Source organism: Cyprinodon variegatus, unplaced genomic scaffold, assembly GCF_000732505.1.
Source record: "Cyprinodon variegatus isolate N-32 unplaced genomic scaffold, C_variegatus-1.0 Scaffold1545, whole genome shotgun sequence".
Lineage (NCBI taxonomy): Eukaryota > Metazoa > Chordata > Actinopteri > Cyprinodontiformes > Cyprinodontidae > Cyprinodon > Cyprinodon variegatus.
This window is the reverse complement of record NW_015151998.1, coordinates 1-19,926: the sequence shown is the minus strand read 5'-3', so window position 1 is coordinate 19,926 and position 19,926 is coordinate 1. Positions and strand designations below refer to the sequence as shown.

Below are 19,926 nucleotides of genomic sequence, written 5' to 3'. Positions count from 1 at the left end.
TATATATATATATATATATATATGTATATATTTTTTTTTTTTTTTGTCTCCTTTTACATGCCTTGTCAGCAATACTTTTGTCTTTTTGTGTCTTGTCTGCAGACTCCTGCTAAAGCACCTGAATCAACAGAAGACTTACCAGAGGCTGTAGAAATGCCCCCTGGTTTCTTGTTTAAGGTACTGCAAAAAAACAAAATTCAGACAATAACAAACACCCAATAAACAAAAAATACTTTTGAAAAGCTTATTGATATCAACTTTTGTTTTAAAAAGGTTCAAGTAATGCATGACTACGCTGCCAATGACACAGATGAACTGGAGATGAAGGCTGGTGATGTGGTGCTAGTAGTCACCTTTGATAATCCTGATGAACAGGTACATGAGCTCAATATCGCTAAAATATTTATACATTTGCAGGCATGGTTCACATATCCTCATTATGGTCAGAAATAACTTTGGGGTATTAGTTATAAATCTAAACTAATCAGTCTCCAATGCACATCTTCAAAGCTTTTTTTTTATATATAATAACTGTGTTCATCAGTTTGAACTTGCCATGATTTTGTTTCTATTTTTCAGTGTCTCAAATATTATAAATACTGACTGAAATATTTTCACCCCCCCTAAAATTAGATTCATTTGTATATTGCATTTTAACCACATGCCGTTGTGGCCATTCTCAACCTTTTCTCACAATTTTGACTAGGTATTTCTTGTCAGAAATGGTAGTTCTTTCGAAATGGAAGGTTTTCAGGAATATATCCACCTTTAAGGAATTGTTAGCAAATTCTCAATTTAGTTGTGGTCAATTATGATTTGGGATAAATGGAGACCCATTTGGAACCAAATTTTAATGGCTGATTTTTATCCATTTTGCAAAATGTAACTTTACCCTGGCAGAAAAAGGAATCCCACAGCATAATGCTGCCACTTTAACTTGAAAGCCTCTTATTGAAACCTCTTAAAAGAGCTAACCTGCTTCTAAGAGACAACCTTTTCTCCTGATTATAAACTATCTATCTGGAGAAAATATGAATTAGATCCATACTGGTATAGTTTTAAAGCGATGATATTTGGCTAATGTTCATGGTGGGTGTACCTACGGTTCTGACTGATACTTGATATGTGTTAACTTACCAGAATACAAAAACAGTTTTGTCTTGTGTGTGTTTATTTTTGTAGGATGAAGGCTGGCTGATGGGACTAAAGCAGGACGATTGGCAGCAGAACAAGGAAAAGGCCACTAAAGGAGTATTTCCTGAAAACTTCACACAGAGGCTCTGAATGAAGGGCAATTTCTTTTGGTGTTACTCTGTTCCTCTTGCCTATTTAAGTCCTTCCCCTCTCTGCCCCCTCAACACTGTATCCTAACAAGGACTTTGGCCATATAAACAGAGCTGTGACAGCCCTGGATGAAGTCATGCGTTTCTAAGGTCTGCTCAACAGTGGATCTTTTCTTTTATGTTTCATTTTTGTTTCTCATGAAAAGATGTAGCCACACCATGGGTCTGTTTGCCATCATGCTACTCTGTATTTGAGCAGTGCGGCTCATTCAGGATAAAAAGTACTGATAGTAACTGATACAGTGGCTGCAGATGGACACCACTTCTATTAATTTATTCTATATTCAGATTGAAAATAGACTAACGTTTTTTGGATGATGGAGTAGTTGAACAATCTTAAGAAAAACATTTTTTTCATAAAAAGTAAGTACATCCTCTTTCAATGGAGTTTTTTTTAGGATCTGTCAGGATGCTACTTTTAAATTTTCAAGATTAAGGAAATAGATATTTGTTTCTTTTCTGGATTTGTTTCTCTAAGGAAATAGAGAAACAAATCCCATTTATGCACCAACTTTATGTGTCAAGGTGTATAGAAGTTTAAAAAACACTTAAAAATGTTCCAATTTAACTTTTCTTTTTTTTTTTATACTATCACAAATCAATGCATCATAATTAAGAGCAGGAGGATTTTGTTTCTCAAAGAAAAAAAGAACAAAAACTAAAATCATCTTAGATATTTCAGTTTTAATTTTTGTGTAAAGGTGGTAGTGATGCTCAAAGAGTATTTCCAATTTCAAAACATGAAAAAGACCAATATTTTTAGGATTAGATTCTGGTACATAACCTGTAGAAGGGAAAGAGGGCATACTTTCTTTTTAACAGTGAAAATTCACTTTAAATGGTTTAACAGAGAAAGAAATGGGGAAAAAGTGCTATTATCTAGCTAACCTAAAGGGCAAAAAACGTCACTAATAAGAATGCTCACAAAAGGAAAAAAAAGTACCATTTTAGAAAATTCAATTTGTTTTCATCAATGCTAAAAAAACAACAACAAAAGCAAACAAAAAAAACTCCAACCTCATCAGGAAAGATGTTTGTCTCGTTGGGGTAAATCTGTCTGGTGATTAACCTCCTCACACATTGCCTTCAGGACACGTCATGCAAATCCTATATTCCTACTTCTATTGTTTACTTGTGGAAAACGGACCCTTGGTTGTTGTGTTAGCTTAGAGCAGTGGCTCTCAAACCTGGGCCTCAGGGACCCCTGCTCTGCATTCTTTAGATATGTCTCTGTCCCGGCAAGCCTGATTCAGATTAGGGCTCTTCCTCTGCAATCAAGTGCTACAGAAGCCTGCTAATCGTCCAACATTTTCTGGTGTGATGCAACAAGGAAACACCCAAAACATGCAGGGCCGGGGTGGCTGAGGATCAGGGTTGGGAGCCACTGGCTTAGAGTCTGTGATGGCACAAATAGTATGATCCTGGTATTGAAACTTCAAAAAGTGATATATGCAGAAGCAGTTAAATCCAGAAAGACAACAGGAATCCAAAATAAACAATTCTGGTTTCCTAAAGTTAAGACCTCTGTAACATATTTTTTAATACTTTTGTGGAATGGTCTTGTCTTCATGTGATTCAAAATATGCGTTGCTCAGGCTTGCTATAACGCCACCCAGCATCACAGAGAAGCTGTTGCTGGTCGTATAATAGATGAGACTCTAAATATAATCTGATATATAACAACTGAGCCAGACTAACTCATGTAGAAATGTGCCGAAAACAGTTCCCTCTCTTTACATAGAGACTTCAAAACTTCAATGCAGATGTTTATGATTATGCACCAGAGCAACTTCTTTTATTTTTATATGCTGCTGAGCAACGATTACATATAGCCTAATGTAACTATGTTGTTATGATTGCCAACTGAGGATGATCTGGAGTATCTTGTACTTATCTGGAGCTCACTGCTCTCAGTGTAGTTGCATACATATAGAACTAATCTAGTCATTCATTCAGACTCTAACATAAAAGTTTCAAATCTCCTTAGATTATCAGTGTGTAAAAGGTGCAAGGGAGAGTGTCAGTGGGCATGTGTGTGTGTTACAAAGTGTGTGAGGAATACAAATGTTTATCTATAAGAAAATGTTATTAAAAATACCACCTACTCTTAAAGAAACAATCGTATCAATAGGAGGGTTTTTAACGACAGTACCGAGGCAAACATATTGAATCTTTTTCCACTGGCTGGTATTATGGTTCCAGGTGTTACAGTGCATTTGTTGTTTATAAGTGTAATTTTTTTCCAAGCTGTGATGACAGATACATATTCTAAGAAGACATTCATATCTGTATGTGAGTAACTGTGAGCATGCTGACTTTCCATGTGTTGTTGTGTGAACACCCTTAATTTAAGGCAGTGATACTTGAGTCACTTTTGAGGCAGTTGCGACAAGATATGTCTTCTTTATATTTTTTATTTGTTTGTTGTTTTTTTTATGACTATTCTTGGTGAGAGAGATGGTATGGGCATTACATGGGTTTTTATTTCAATTTTTTTCTCATAAGTTTGTCCTTTTCCATCTGCCGTGCCTCAAAATGTTTCTACGTATCGTGGTCCAAAACCAAGTGAATTGCAGGGGAGGCAGGACTCATAGAGGGAAAGTTCATGCAACCAGACTCAGGTGCACAGATTATTCTTTTTTTTATATATATATCTATATACTTTTCAGTATTTTAGCCACTGTGGATGTGCATTATTTTTCCAGGGTGTATATGAAAAAAAATGCATAAGAGAAAAGTCACTTACATATTTGGGTAGATAATCATATTTTGTTTGAAAATTTTGTGTATGGATTGGAGTGTTTAACCTGGGTCTGGTTCTGTCTCCAGCTGTATGGCTCAGCCTCTAATGGTGATATCTGGGATATGAGAAAAAGTTTTTTTTTCCTGTTCCTTAATGACCAGTAGTAATAAAGATGACTTAGAATCTGCTTTACTGTTTTTAGTTTCCTTTGTCCTGAGTGCGGCCATGCTTAGAACATGTATTCTTTTCTGTTACTTTTTTTAATTAACCGTGTTTTAAACTCACTGATTCCTTGTGCTGTTATACCTTACAAACATATCAACCCTTCTTGAACTTTTTCACAATTTATAAAGCTATAAACCTTAAAATTCTTTGTATATGGCAGACCAACTCAAGATCCTGTCGTAGCGGTTTAAAAGTTCCTCTTTAGGGTAAAAGCCAGCCGAATTCAGCAAAGCATAAAAGTCAGCCATTAAAGTTTCAGTCAAGGACCCATCATGGAAATGGGAACTTTTTAAACACTACTACTCTAGTGCATCATTTAGAAGTGCAAGGTTCAGCACATGTTTTCTTTTTTCTTTTAATTTGCCTTTGTAGACAGCACCTCTGAGACAAAACCCATAATTGCCAACTTTCCAAATTTGTTATCTGACTAATTGGATCACTGATTTCTCCCACTGATATCTGGATTATTCAGTGAAGGAAAAAAGTAAGCTGTGTGGAATATATGTCGGAGTATCTGGTGACCGGGTTGCCAGATACCTTGACATATAAAAGCTTACAAAGCTAACTTTTCTGAACACTCATAGATGTATCTCTGCTGCCATCAAATTAAACTGTTTGTTCGTAAAATCACCAATTTAAATAATTTATCTTTCTTTGATTGCAGGAATTTGAAATTTAAGTAGCTACAGCCACTTTTCTTCATTGCAACTGCCAATTAATTCTTTAGATGGTGGCTATCAGTGGTACACTTTTTAGTTTGATGTGAAATACAGCATCCTAAGTGCATTGCAGTGTCACTGGCTTATTGTTTTATTTTTTCATTGTCCCTAAAAATCACAAATTTAATGTCAAAGAAACAAAAATTTCAGGATATGGTTTCTTCATCAGGTTTAAAACACAAACAATTACCTCATGGGTCGATACACCAATGAAAACTAATCTCCCTATTTTTCACAATCCAATAGATTTTAAAGATTTTATAGATTTTAAAACCATAAGTTTGTACAGTTACAACTGCAATTTGCGGTAAATTTTTTGTCCGGTTTCTTAGTAGGATAGAATTGAATTATTAATTGATTACTAAACTAGTTGATGGTTATTTCAATAATCAATTAATCACGATTAATCCGATTAATTGTTTCAACCCTAGTCTTAGGCATTTTGTTGCTTCTCTAACTACTTATATCCTAGTCTAGAGTAGCTTATTAGTTTCAGTCATTAGATGTCTCTTTTTAGATTTTCAGTGGACGCACAATCTTTCAATTTTTAGCTGATAGATTTAACTTTACTTTAATTCCTGACCTCTCTACAGGAAGCTTTGGCTTTCACAAATCTTTGTTAAAAAAAATAAAATAAAATCAAGGTGAAATATGAAAGCCAATACTTGCATTAAGTTTTATGTAGGGTTTTTAGTGTAAGTTAAAGAAGACTGCTTAAATAGCATGCCACACTAATTATAACATTTAATTAATATTCATTCAGAACAAAACCAAAGCTTGTGTTCGTAACACGAGATGGGAAAATTTCAGATTTGCAGGGGATAGCACTTTGCTACTTTTTAAATATTTGCAAATATGTGTAGTTCCAGCAGAGTGTGCTGTGCTCAAAGATTAACTTTCCATCCTGAGGGAAAAAACAAAACAAAAGCCTGTATCATCTCAAGCAGGAAAGGGTAGCTTCACTTCATGCTGCTGTCCATGGTACTGAAACCAACAAGCAGACCACCCTTCAACCACAGCCATCCTTGCTCTGTCTTTGTTGTGCTGGTTACAGTAATGCATCATTATTTGGGGAAAAGAAAAGATATAAATTGTTTGAGCTTGTATGACATATGCACCAAAAAAGCCTTTCTCATCTGGAGAGGGAAAAAATAAATAAATGTAAAAACTACCACAAAAATAAAAAAAACTAATCACACATTACTTTAGTTTGCATTCCAAAAAAAAAAAAAGAAGGGAACAAAAAAGACTGGACACGATCAGTTATTTAAAACATTTATGTGTCAAATGCAAAACTATTAACAAACTTGCCAAATATAATAATACATACAGCTTTTTCTAAAAATAGATCTTTAAATAGTTTTCCAATAGCTTTAATATACATATCTGACAATATTTTTGAGAAGTCTTAGAAAATTTCTTTGGAGTTACATGATAATGCATTGTGTGTTTTCATTAAGCGTTCTTATGTCAACACCAGAAATAGTTTAGGCAATCTGAAAAAATATATATTAGATATTTGTACATTTCTATACAGTTCTCAATAAAATTAACGTTTTTTATGATAACAATGTACTGCTTCAATATGAGTGTTTTGAATAGATGAAGCACAAGAATATACATATTGCCTTTATTAAAATATAGACTTTTTACTTTCCACCTATTGTAATAATTACTACTATTTAAAAAGATGCATAGAAGATAGTTAATACAGTAGTTGAGTAGAGCCTGAGTGATATTACTGACCTGAAAACCCTCAAATAATGAAAGAAAATCTCTTTATAAAACACCTGATAAAAAAGATTGTAAATAAAATATGTGAATAAGAAGGAGATAAAAAGTTCTTTAAACTGATGGAAGACTGGAAACAAGTAAAAAGATGGGCAGTTTTTTTTTTTATTTACTTGGAAAGAGAAGTGTTGTGCTTTTGTATAAGCCTACAGTTCCTGCCATATTTGCTCTATATAAGAGTTTTACGTTTAGCTGACTTGATTTAAAGGTATAGTAGAGGGTGTTATTTTTCCAGGTGGATCATTAAAATAAGTGGTTCTCCTAATTGCCAATCATTCTGGTGATATGTTCACATGAGGTCGTCCTACATGCTAGTCCCCAATTTCACTTACCGGTGGTGAGCCTGACATAGTGGAAAACTGCAGACTGCAACTTTTAAATAGAGCGTGCAAGAGGTACAGGGTTGTCCATGTGCATTTTTTTTTTTTTTTTTGATGGAGAGGGTGGGTCATTTCAAAGATTTGTGAAAATCCTCCACTATACCTTTAAGATAAAACTAAAACAAAAGCTCTAGATTTAAAAACGATTGATAAAAGAAACTTTTGTAAGTAAACCTTTAATTCATTCCTATTTAGGATTAAGTGTATAAATATCTATTTACATATAAAAGCTTCATAAACTTGTTCCAATCTTCCTCTTACTATTCATCAAATATTTATGCATTTCCATTCTCTTTCCAGTCTCACATAATGGGGATAAAGGTTAAATCTAAACAGACAGCACAGCTGGTGACAGTAAATGTAAGAATATAAAAAATGAAAGAAAAATTTGGTTTTAATATGAATAAGAGCTTTTGTTGTCAGTCTTCTGCTATCAATGCAATGGAAATCATTCCTCTCTTAATGTCTAAAACAATGACAGATCTAGATTTGTAAAAGTACAACAAATTCAGGCATTTGGAGTGAGTAAAAAATATGTGTATGCTTTAAATCAGTTTTCATATAAATACAGTTGTGCTTTTCTTCATTGTGCCCCTGCTTGAAGATCATCCTGAAATGTCTCCTTCTTCCTCGCTTAATTGTCACTGGTCAGAAGCCCAAGGGGTGGAAGTTTTCAGTGCCCAGTAGCACCTTTCCCAGCCACTGCAGAATCAAGGGGTACCAGTGCACCCCATCATTTTGCACTTGTGAAGGTCCTATCATCCAGTAAACAAGTCTCAATGGAGCCAAGACCCAGTGGGACAAATAATGACTGTCCACAGCAGCGTAGCAAGATGCTAACACGCCATTCACCACTATAGAGCCATGCTGAGTAAGAGGAGCATATAACCCAGTGCTTGTCAGCTCCTCGACAAAGGTCACCACCGAGAGTTTTGGACGTGAATTTGATCTGCCAGAAGATGAAAACACACACTGTCCAGGCTGGACTTCACTGGCAAAAATGGTCCTCATACCTGCTTCAGCTTCCCTCCTCTGCCCAAAGGAAGCAAAACTCATGGCTTCTTCAGACGTTTCTCCTCGCCCTGACCTGTTGGATCTGTGGGCACAGTCTGCGACAAAAATCAGGTGAGCAGCTGTGAGAGTAATGTTATGTCCCCCGTCTGTTCCGATAACATAGAAGGTCCTTGTTGCATTGGGCTGGCGATCCAAAAAGGACACAATGGGGCTGTAGAGGAGCGCAGCTTTGACGTCTGTTGAAGAGGATGCCAGGACACGGTCTCCAGGGATAAGGTCACGCATGTGTTTTATGTGTCCGCCCTCAGTGATGACCTGAGCATCGCCAGGGAAACAACCCCCTGTTTTAGCTGCAACGGAGTGCTCTGAGGGTGAGAAAAAAACAAAAAAAAAACAAATCAGTCTTTTTATTTCATATAAATCTGACATTGTGGTCATTATTGCATGGTTTAGTTTGATGTTGAAAGGAGTGAGATAAAATATGGGTAATAGAAATAATTTCAGTTGAACTCAAACAGTTTCACTCCAAAGCTCGAACTTTGTTCGCTACACCTGAATGTTATTTCATGTCACTGAGTGATCCATAAAGCAGGTGAGACTTTGACACATACTCGAGAACAACGTTATCTTGGCTGGATCATTTGGAGGATTGTTAACATTGCTATGCAATATGACTCAGGGTGAAACTATTTGTTCTTTGTCTGCCTTTGGGCTCTCTCAGTGTGACTTGAAGTCAAGTGCATGACCATAAACAAAGTTCAGAGACACATGTCCTTGTTAAAACGCATCTTTTTTATGAGTATTGCTCCCAATCTTACCTATTTGGTATATCTAAAAAAAAAAAAATTAAATAAAAAATAGTACCCATCTGGAACTAATTAAATTTTCTTTAAAATTTGAAAAAAGTGAAAAATTAACACAAATACTCTAATCTAAAATGAATTTCAAAATGAACATGGTTTATTCATGATAACAAAGCCTGTAAAAATGGAAACAATCCAATCTCTCAACTGTTCTATTAAACATTTTGTGCTTTTGAATAAATGTTCAAGGAAAATCTCTTCATCTATCTCCAAATGGCACAAAGGATTATATCATTTTGATAAATCATTAATCTAGAAGAAACAAAGCAGATTTATTTTTAGATATAGTGTACATGTAAACAGTCACATTTTTGTAACAATCTAAGTATTATTGTATCATACTGTTTAAAAGGACTGAGACCACACTGTCTTGATAAGAGAGCAGTGAATAAAAAAAAGGCATAAGGATTATTATGTATCAAGTTTAAAGGCTGATCCTGAAACTGCTATTGTTCTTCAAATGCTTGTTCTTGAAAGGCAGTGTTATAGTTAAAAATGAAACGTTGCAGAAAATCATATCAGTGGAAATGTTTTATTGGTACAAAGGAAGAACTCTTGTTAGCTAATTTTAGGCTTTTTTTTTTCTTTTTTTAGTCTATTAACTGGATACTTTGACAAAGCCAAAATGTTAAACCAAAATCACTAATTGTTTGGCTAAACATGTGGCTATGAGAAAATGTGTTTTCTGTGAATGTGAAGTAAAAAAAATAAATAAATAAATAAAAAAGAACATCAGTCTAACAAAATCAACCCAATCAACACAAATTTGTCAGTGTTTAGATCTTTGGAAGTTTTCTTTTTTTTCTTCTTTTTTGTATGCTACATTTTTTGTTATTTTATTTCTCAGAATTTCTTTTCCCATTGCAGATGTATAGTATGTAAAGTAATCTGTATCTTTCGTCAAACCCTGTCTGCTTAATTACACAGTTTCAAATTTAAAGTGAAGGAACTCCAAACCTGGAGCAAAATATAAACCGCCACCACCACCACCACCACTGGTCTGCCATGGGCAAGCCAAGGCAGGGCTGTCCAGATGTGCTTCTTACTCAAATAGACAGTAAAAAAGAGAGCCACATATCCGTAGAGGTAGAGGCAGTCCTATGAGAAGCTATTTGCTGAAACTCTAATCGGACCCAACAGGCAATTTCGTGAAGATTCTTCAGACGTTAATCCAGATATACAGATTATCTGTCATTAGTCACATTAAAACATTTTTTTCTCTCCTTATTTCTACCGTGATCTTTAATCACCTCAGAAGTATGACTAAAATCACTAAACTGCATTCTTAATAATTATATTTTTTCCTTAATTCTTGACAACCTTTATGCAGTTGATCACCTTAACTTTTAATTGCATTTCTGTATTAATTCATTTATTAGGCTTGCTTTTCCTGCAAAGCATTAATGAAAGGCAGACCAAGACACTTTGGCTTCGGATATGATTCCTGATACATTTCCATGCTTATTCTTTCAATAAATGTGAAATACAACTAAAAAGAAACATGATTTTTCTTCCTATTAAGGACAGTAGTTTTAAACTCAATGGAAGCTTCGACATTTTTAAACTTTCATTTCCTCTGTAGCTACATGCTTGCTCAGTATGAGGTATTGCAGCAATGTAAAATGACTCAGTTTATTTCACTGTTACTTGCTTGTTCAACGACAACTGTCACTATGTATCAGAGGCCAATACAATTATATACATTTTCTAAGATTGATAAAACTTTTTACACCACCAGGAAAAACTAAACGTGCCTAAATTGTTTCTGAACCAGAATCAAACTTGAATTCAAATATATGTGTATGATTGAACTAAATCTGCATTTTTTTTATTTATTACCCTGAGAGGATATCTGTTTTCAACTACTGTTATTTCTTTTTCTTCTCTTCCTGGCCTTAAATAATAATATACTCTTCCTATTTTATGTATTTTGGTGCTACAAATTTATTTATATAAGCTAAATGATAGAAAAATAGCAATAGGCCTTTTTAAAACCTTCTTTAGATTCAAAACATTGCATATTATTGGAAGAAATTGAGGTTGTTGTGGACCCAAATTACCAAGAGTAGTGCTGACATATTATCAGGAGATAATCAATACTCAAGATCAATCGATACTCAAGGAAACACATGGAGCAGGCAACTATTAACAGGAGGCTCCAAAGAAGAGGAAACAGAAGACAGGAACTTGTACTGCGTACAGCAGGGGATGAAATAAGTAACATGAAAACCAGGTGAATAGAATCAAAGGAATGTAGAGCAGCTGAGGCTGAAATGCTAAAAAAAAACAAAAACTAAAAACGTAACCATTAGAAATCAAAATCAACACACCTGAGAATCATGAAATTTTTTAGTAGAATTTTTCAAAAGCTGACTACAATTTGTTTTTTGGCTTTGCTCATAGTGTAGTAGCCATCAAAATGGCCCTTCCCAGTCAAATGCTGGCAGCTCACTTCCCTGCAACTCCCAGCAAAATCCCCTCAAACTTCCAGTCACTAGAGTGACCCCTTCATTCTACTGGCCGTAAAACCTTTACTCATCTGCCAACTCATGTAATCATTGGCTTAGGATCATTGCTGTGACGACCACTCCAAAACACTAACTCTGTTATCATTAGGCCACTTTAAAACACATTTATTACTATGATTAGGGTCATTGTCCATTGAACGTCTTACGTTTAGCCCAAGCTTTGACTATTTTCAATATTTACATATTCAGTAAAGTAGCTTCATCTGGTCTGTTCCTGTTTGGCTGTGACACCATCTCACAGGAAAATGTCAGCTATGCTGCTGCCATCAACGACTTTGTTTATAGTTGTTGATACTTAGCCTGTTTTCTCTGACTGTGACTAACTGTACGCGCTCTCTTTCATCCTCTGAAATAGGAGCTGGCTCAGAGCTTGTCTGCCTGGCTGTGTGTTTCCTGGACAGGGCCTGTCTGTGGAGCTGGTTGATAGTTACCTTTTGTATATCTGCTTTTTTCTGTATCTCTGCTTCTGTCTCCTTGAATCCCAGTCAGCCTTGGCAGATGGCCGCTCACACTGAGCCTGATTCTGCTGGAGATTTATTCCTGTTTAAAAGGAGTTTTCCTCTCCACTGTCACTACATGCATGCTTGGTGTGAGGGATTTCTTTCGAGTCAGTGAGTCGATGCAATCAACTGGTTTTCCTTAGATAGAAAATTATGAACCAATCTGACTGAATGATCTGGTTGAATTGTCTCTATAAAGTGCCTTGAGATCATATGTGTTGTGAATTGGCGCTATATAAATAAACTGAATTCAATTCAATTAAATTACAGTCTTTACTCATTCACGTCTTTTGCTGTCACAGGCCATTTTTCCACCTCCATACTTCTTAAATGGTGAGGTGTTCTCCAGTTTGCACGCTTCTCCCATTTTTTCAGAATGGAAAATTAGTTAATATAGAAAAAATGTATAACTAAATAGGGAATAAAACGTCATCTTAAGTTATTTGTTGTTAATTTTGGGACTCAGAAGATTTGAAACAATTCTGTTAATACTAACTCACTGAGCCAGAATATGCAATAATGATGAAACGAAAAAAAAGCAACTTTTTATGTTATTGCTAATTATATAATTAGCTGCTTTCAGTTGTATTTAGGGTTTTCAAAAGTAGAGATACTCCAAAGAGTACTGATACTAAGATGTTGCATCCATATGGAATAATAATCTAGCATTACAAATTGTGAATTCTAGATTTGTTTGATTTTATATGTACATTAAACTAATATACCCTTTGAAATATTGACATTTTCATTGTATTTGTCTTTATTTGCATACCCATTTAACCAGCATCTGTGATTCTTCTGAGAAGGCAAGTTCCATGTTGAGATTTTAAAATGTGTTTCCTTCTGTTTTATAAAAGATTTTTTTATGCCTTAAATTATTTTTATTTTTCCTGTCTAATAATTACCAAGCATCAAATTATTTCCTGGGTATAGATATCAAGTTAAAAATTTTAGCATCATGTCTATGCCAGTTATATTAGTAAATAAATACAGTTATTTTGCTATTTGTTTGGATTCTGTTTGGCCATAATCGTCACGGCCTGCACGATATACCCTTGTTAACTCTGCCTGGATTAATGTTCCCTTTAAGATGCAGTGAGATGAGGTGGCAAGAAAGCGCAGTCGGCAAGAGCTAATGGATAACCAGCTGATTGTATCACTGCAGTCAGAGCACAGACCGAGGTCAGGGAGGCAGGAAGGTACACAGACTCAGACGTGGTTTTAGATACTGTTTGGATTGCAGAGATTTAAACCAAATGAAATCATAAATCTTGCTTCTCATTAGCTTAAAAAATACTGTTGAATCAGATTGAAATAAGAAATCAGTATAAATGTGTATACAATATTGTGCCTCTATGTGTGCTCTAACAGTGTCAGGCCAATTTCTAAGAGGACCCACTGCTCCTTTTGGAATACAAAGACTTGATATGTGTGTTTCTGTGTGCGTGTATACGTGTGTGTGTGTGTGTATACGTGTGTGTGTGTGTGTGTGGGTGTGTGGGGGGGTCTGTATGTGTGTTTGGGAGGCTTGTCTTAAGGCTGTCCTAAGTCAGCCAAATATTTGTCCAAGGTGTGTGTGTGGGTCTGTAAGCTTGAAAGCTGCACAAAAAGGAGGACTGTGATAAGATTCAGATAAGAGATCTGAAAGAAACTCACTGGAGGCAAAGCAACGGCAAAAACAAAGAGAGAGTTAATCATCTCACAGCCTACTAACCTAGGTGGACTGCTAGAGTGTGGATTGGCACTAAATAACTGGTGGTACCAGACGTCAGTATATGGGTTTCTAAAATGTCTCAAAAGTTTGATTAAGAGGAAGTGGAATGCTGACACTCATTGTTTGTAGAAAGACATAAACTCTTAAATCATCCATGATGAGATTTGTAAATTGTATGGCAAAAGTAAATAAACTGTAACAAAAACACTATCTGGGAATCTAGATTTTACTTCAAATTGGCACAAGATGCACATATATTCTTTTGTACTTTTGCTTTTGCTCTTATGCTTTTGTACGGTGAACTTGAGTGTCCAGAAAGGCGCCTTTTTAAATAAAATGTATTATTATTAATATTATTATTATTTGCAAAAATATTGATGCCCCTTGACCTTTTCAGTTTTGTTGTCTCGTGACAACCACTATCTTTAAAATTCCTTTTTCAGGACTGTATCTCACATACTAACAAAAATCACCGGTGAAGAAAAAGGAAGTTTATACTTTATTTTTTACATAGAAAGATCTTAACGGTGTGCTGTGAGTTTGTATTATTAGGTCCTAGTGATGAAAACCTTTCACTGCTTTTACAAATGGAAGTTGTTTGAGTTCTTTTTGTTTAAATTAGGTCCTTCCTCTACACTTTTTCTTGTAAAACAGCTAAAGTTCAGTCAGAGTGAATTGAAAACACAGAAGTTGAGATCTTGGAACTTAAATTGAATTTAGCTCTGGTCCTTGACAGTGTTATTCAGTTCTCAGCGACAGTTATTCTGCATCTTTTGGATATATCCATTCTTCAGCACACCTGAATAATATGGCTAAATTCCCTCTTCAGCATACCATTTAGCTTTGCAGAGGCCTACAAACTATTCATTTAATTAATGTGTGTGGAAAAGGGATCCACCTAAATGTTGCAGGATAGTAGAATTTCAGGACTTGATATCAGCTTGACGTCATCAGGTGAAGGTGATGCATTTATCCAGTCTCAAGTCTGCAGCATCTAACATATTTTCTACCTTGAAGTTGCCCTGGACGTAACTCTATACACTCTACCTTCAATTCTAGCTAGTTCTAAAGACCCCATGGAAAAAAAGAACTCGCACATCCTGATACTACCAACATTTTGAGAAACTGGCATTAGACAGATCTTCCATACAGGCAAAAAAAAAAATGTATATAGGCTCATGTAACTAAGGAACCTTTTCCTATATTTCCTCTAATTCTTTCATGGTGTGAACGGTGATGAAGTGACTTTGAAGCATTTTTGCACAGGAATTAAGGTGTTTCAGAGCAAATGCTTCAGAGCAAATGTTCATGAAAATAAATATATATACATCATATAGACTTCTAGTGTTAAGGTTAAAGGGCAGAAATATTTTGCCACACACTGTGTGAATACTTGAGCCATACAATAAGGAAGGATTTGCATTTAGGATAGGTGCTCCATATAATCTGACAAACTAAATCTATGATGAGACCTGAAGATAAAATCAGGGTGCATAAAAAAAAGACCACAGGTGCACATTATGTTTGATTGGTTCCCAGTAGGCCTACACACACAAACACCCTCACAAAGTGATAACACAGGGGCTCAAAGGGATACTACATAAGAAGACAGTCACCCCACAAGGTATCTAGCTTTAGCTGTGATCACAACAGAGGAAGACATATTCAAATATAAAGACTTCTTAAACTGGTCTTACCTGACTTGACGCTACAGTGAATGTGGGCTTTGGACTCGTAATAGACCCAGTCAAATCCTGCCTCTACAGCCAAGCGGGCCAACATGGCGTACTTATTTCTGTCCCTGTCAGGAAAACAATGGATTACTGAAACCGAATAAAAATACAACAACAAATAAATGTCAAGAAAGGAATTGAGATGTCCAGTTAAGCATTCAGATTTGATGGAAAGGGTAAGAAGGTTTGCTAATTGAAAAGTCCTTAGTATATTGAGATGGTTAATAGATCACTACTAATTTAGAATCACACAGTGTATAATTTTAGGTGCTCTTACCTATCTGAGGTGGTGATATCCACAGCACGCCCCTCATAGTGTAGAGAGTCTGTTGAGTGATGGCCGTCCTCATCCCATCCCTCTGTTACTCTGAGCTTCACACCTGGCCACATGTTCATCACAGAGATGGCCAAAGAGTTTAGCTTGTCTTTACACCGCTGGGTGAGACAAAGAAAAAGGAAGATATAAAATCAGTAAATAAGCTGGTTTATCTGCAATTTGGTTCACTGCTTTCACATAGCACAAATAACAATAACCAGCATTTCTAAGAACGTTAATGCAACACTTTTCAACTTTTAGTCACTGGAGGTGCTAGGCTTTAACGGCAAAGTTTAGTCCCCCTGAATGTGATGCTGCACTGTCGCAAAATGAAATAGCCTCCCTCTGTGATTTGGAATCTGATAGACAAACAGCAAAATGAGAAGTGATGTATTTACTTGTTCAGACAAACCAATATTCACCCCTCTAGAGTGAATCCTTCATCAGACAACCAAAAGTATGTCTAATAAGGTGTCATATCTATTCTACTGCCAACTACTTTTAGCTTAGTTAGCTCTAGTATTTAAGGAGACCCCAATGGCCAATACGTGGCACATTGCTATGCACAAAATGCTGCATAACGACCTAACAAAGTAATTTAATAGATCCAAACATAATCCAACACTTGGGTCAAAAGTTATGTTGTGTTGCTTTAACAAATTAGCCAGACATATATCAACCAAAATGATATACTTGTAAAATTATACAAATGTGTCCAAAACAATCTAGTTATAGAGAAAAGTTTAGATTCAATGAGGTGCCCCTATCCTGCATGTTCTGTGTCTCTGTTAAAGCACACCTGATTTAAATAATTTCACAACCTCTTCTACTGACATCAAGTTCTGCAAATGTTTGTTAATCACTCATTTATGCAAGTCAGGAGTGTGGCAGTAAAACTACATATAAAAGATGAAGGACAGAAGAACCAGAGTTGAGAACCACTGAGGTAGATTCATTAATATTTGATTATAAGTATAAAACAGAGCAGTGGAATTTAATTAATAAATGAAAGTTTACTTTTGATCAAAGGGCTTGTAAAGAAAGTTGAAATAATGTAGAACCAGTAAATATACTGAAAATAAAAGAGAAATTAAACTATGAAATGATAGATAAAATGGTAGTAAAATTCACTTACAAGCTGGTAAAATTAATCTTATCTAAGACATTAATTAAAAAAACATTGCTCTGAGTAAATGTCAATTGAAAAAATAGGGTGGTGCTTATAGTGTACACAGCTAAGTATGGTCTTACATCCCTGGTTTTGGTTTTGAGTCCATCTCTGGCAATGTTAAACAGTTTCTGGTTTTGGAAATTCTCAGACTTTAAGCTGAAGTGTAATGGTGTTTTTATTGCCAGTTTTCTCTCTATGGATTCATATTTTTTTTCTTTCAGTTATTTTGCTGAAAACGTCAGAACAGAACAATTCTCTTTCACAGGACCAAGCCTGAAGGAGAAACAGATTTGGCAGGAGCAATATTACAAGTTTAGTTTAAAGTGACAACTGATAACATGTTATCTACTGCACGGAGTCATTGAGTTTGCAGCTATCCCTCATTAAGACCAAGCACGAAGGGACAGTGGGGCAAAAATGAATTTCTGAAACTCTCTAGCACAGCCTTGCTCAGCATGAGTCGGAAAACGCCAAAAAATAGTTGCAAATTATGAAAACAGATCCATTTGACAAATTCAAAAACAAACCAAACAAGATGCACAGGTTCTGTGCTTAACATTGTGTTAACAGAAGTATCATCTCTTTGAATGTCTTGGTCCAGAAAAGAGAGATTATACATAAAAAGTCAAAGCATTTGTTTTGCGAAAAAATAGGCAATAAGTTTAGTTTGTCTACTATTAAGCAATACAAGTCAGTCCATATAAAATATAATTTTCAAATAATATGAAAAAAGCTGAAAAATCAACCAAAAGAAAGGGGTTCTGCTTAGAAACCAAAAAGTTGAGGGTTTAATAACAGCATGTCAACATTGGGCTCTAAATAATTGCTCCAAGTCCCAACTGTGTCAGGTGAATGGTCAAAGTACACACAACTGTGATCGTGGTGTTTGCTTGAGATTTATTCTTTTTGAAAACACAAACCAGGCTGAAAGTCAAGGAGTGGACATGCATTTTAATGATTTGCAAATATATGTGGTCATTTATTGCGTAAAATAACCACAGCAGAAGCTGAAGGAATAAAACCTGGACAGAACTAGATATGCAATAGGCAAAATACGCATAACTAGAACTGAGATAGGAATGCTTCCTAATGGTTCACTTAGGCTCAGTCAAATGGAAAATTATTGCCAGATTGGGGTCAATGAAGGCAACACTTCAAGGAAGCCTCAGCAGTTAAGTATGTAAGGTAGCAGATTCCAGAGGTGAAAGGAAGGGTTAATGGAATCAATCACTTTGGTTTAAACATTTAACTGACAGCAAACATTCAGATGACAATTGAGACCAGCACTGTGGTTAATCTGGTTCATTCAGCTCAGTGTAATTTGATCCCCCAGATAAACAATATGATCTAGAAAATGACATGCTTATCACTTTACGCATGATAAGGCCCTTTTACGCATATCCTCCGCTTTACCTGAGTCATGAGTCTGTCTGCACCGGTGTCCTCTTCATCTTTAAAGATTATATCAGTGTTATAGTTCGGGGTGAGCTCCTTGAAGCGCTCGGAGTTGCGGGTAATTTTTCCCTCGGGTCGCCCGCTTGCTCCCAAAGTCTTCTCGGCAACGTTCGGGCTGAATTGCTTGTAGGCGAGCGGGATGAGCTTCTTGGGGAGCCGCCTCTTGCCGTATCCTCTCCCCGGCCCGCAGCCCTCCGAGACAGGTGCGAGGAGGAGGACAGAGGCGCACAGAGAGGCTGCGAGAAGGAGGAAGGAGATCCGCATCGCCCCGGGGAAAGGTGGGAGGACTCTCCCGGGGGGAGAGAGAGAGAGATGTCTTCAGTGCCTCTCCAGTTTAGTTCCCATTTTACCGTGAAAAATAAATCGACGCACCCGTAAATATTGGATGAAATAAGGTCAACCCCGTGTCTTCATGAGGCACCATTGGAATACCAAAAAAGCTTTTTTTTATGCCTACAGATGAGAGGAACTCCGCTCTGAACCGCCTGACTGGAGTCAGCAATAAGTGGCTGTAAAGTCCGTGTATTTAAACAAACAGGTTCAAAGTCGATTTGGTGGGTGTGAGAGTCAAAGAGAGAGAGTGCGGCCGCTGACATCCAAGTTGCAGTGTTGTGGTTTCTCTGCCCCCCTCTCTCTTGCGCACAAGCCCCTTGCGCGCTCGTTTCACTCGTTGCCCTCCTCTGGACTTCCCCAGATGCGACAATCTGTAGCTTTCCAGTTGATTTGAAGGGAATTGGGCGATTCACGGTGATCTGTTGCCACTTCAGACCGCACCCTGCCAGTCCTGCCCTCCCCTCCTCCTCCTCTTCCTCACTCCTTCTGCGCTCTCTGTCCCTGCGCTCTGCCACCCAAACCCGCCCCTCTTGGGCACAGGGCGCACTGGAGAGTCCGGTCCTCATCTGCTGGAAGTAACACAGCATAAGGGTGTCCCACCGTACCTTTTCTGTCTTTGTCCTTGACCGTTTGATTGAAAGTTTTAGAGATAAACAACAAAATCAATCAATCTGATCAATTTTGCAGAACGGAGAGGCTGTCATCTCATGTGATCAAGGAGGCAATTGGCCGTCTGGCTGTTTAGCAAAAGAGAGGTAGATACTTTAAACATTTAACTACTAGTTGACTGAATGCCTGAATGATTTCCCTAGAGCAGTGACAGCACATGAGGATAAATTACCAATCCCAAATTAGAGCCATGAAAAAAAAATACAGTGTTCATCATGTCAGCTGGTTCGATGAAACCTGGCTTACTTAGCATACCCTGTGTGCGTTAGGACAGAGTTTCTTTAGCCTGATCTTCAGCTCCCATTGTCCATGTTTTAGACATGTCTCTCTCCACTCAAGCACACCTGATCCAAATGATTGCATGGCCTCCTGAGCAGCCATTAAATGCTTCAAAATCCCGTGGATCGCCTTTTCATTTAGGTCAGATGT

General features: G+C 36.6%; 2 protein-coding genes across 6 annotated transcripts in view; one reads left to right on the top strand and one right to left on the bottom strand.

Annotated features, from left to right (window-relative positions):
- LOC107103860 (myc box-dependent-interacting protein 1-like) overlaps nt 1-4,273 on the top strand; it is a 22,105-nt gene extending 17,832 nt beyond the window's left edge. For all 5 annotated transcript variants that reach the window (XM_015403698.1, XM_015403697.1, XM_015403700.1 and 2 more), the window contains 3 exons: nt 103-177; nt 274-375; nt 1,183-4,273. In XM_015403698.1, the coding sequence (XP_015259184.1) occupies nt 103-177; nt 274-375; nt 1,183-1,284 (279 nt within the window). In that variant the 3' untranslated portion in view covers nt 1,285-4,273. The remainder of the gene's footprint in view (nt 1-102; nt 178-273; nt 376-1,182) is intronic.
- A 2,042-nt stretch (nt 4,274-6,315) lies between these two features.
- LOC107103858 (indian hedgehog B protein-like) lies at nt 6,316-19,287 on the bottom strand. Its single transcript, XM_015403695.1, has 4 exons — nt 18,454-19,287; nt 15,831-15,988; nt 15,518-15,621; nt 6,316-8,580 (listed from the first exon to the last, which is right to left on the bottom strand). Exons 1-4 carry the CDS (start codon nt 18,757-18,759, stop codon nt 7,850-7,852), a joined length of 1,299 nt encoding a protein of 432 aa, XP_015259181.1. The 5' UTR covers nt 18,760-19,287; the 3' UTR covers nt 6,316-7,849.
- Between the last annotated feature and the right edge of the window lie 639 nt (nt 19,288-19,926).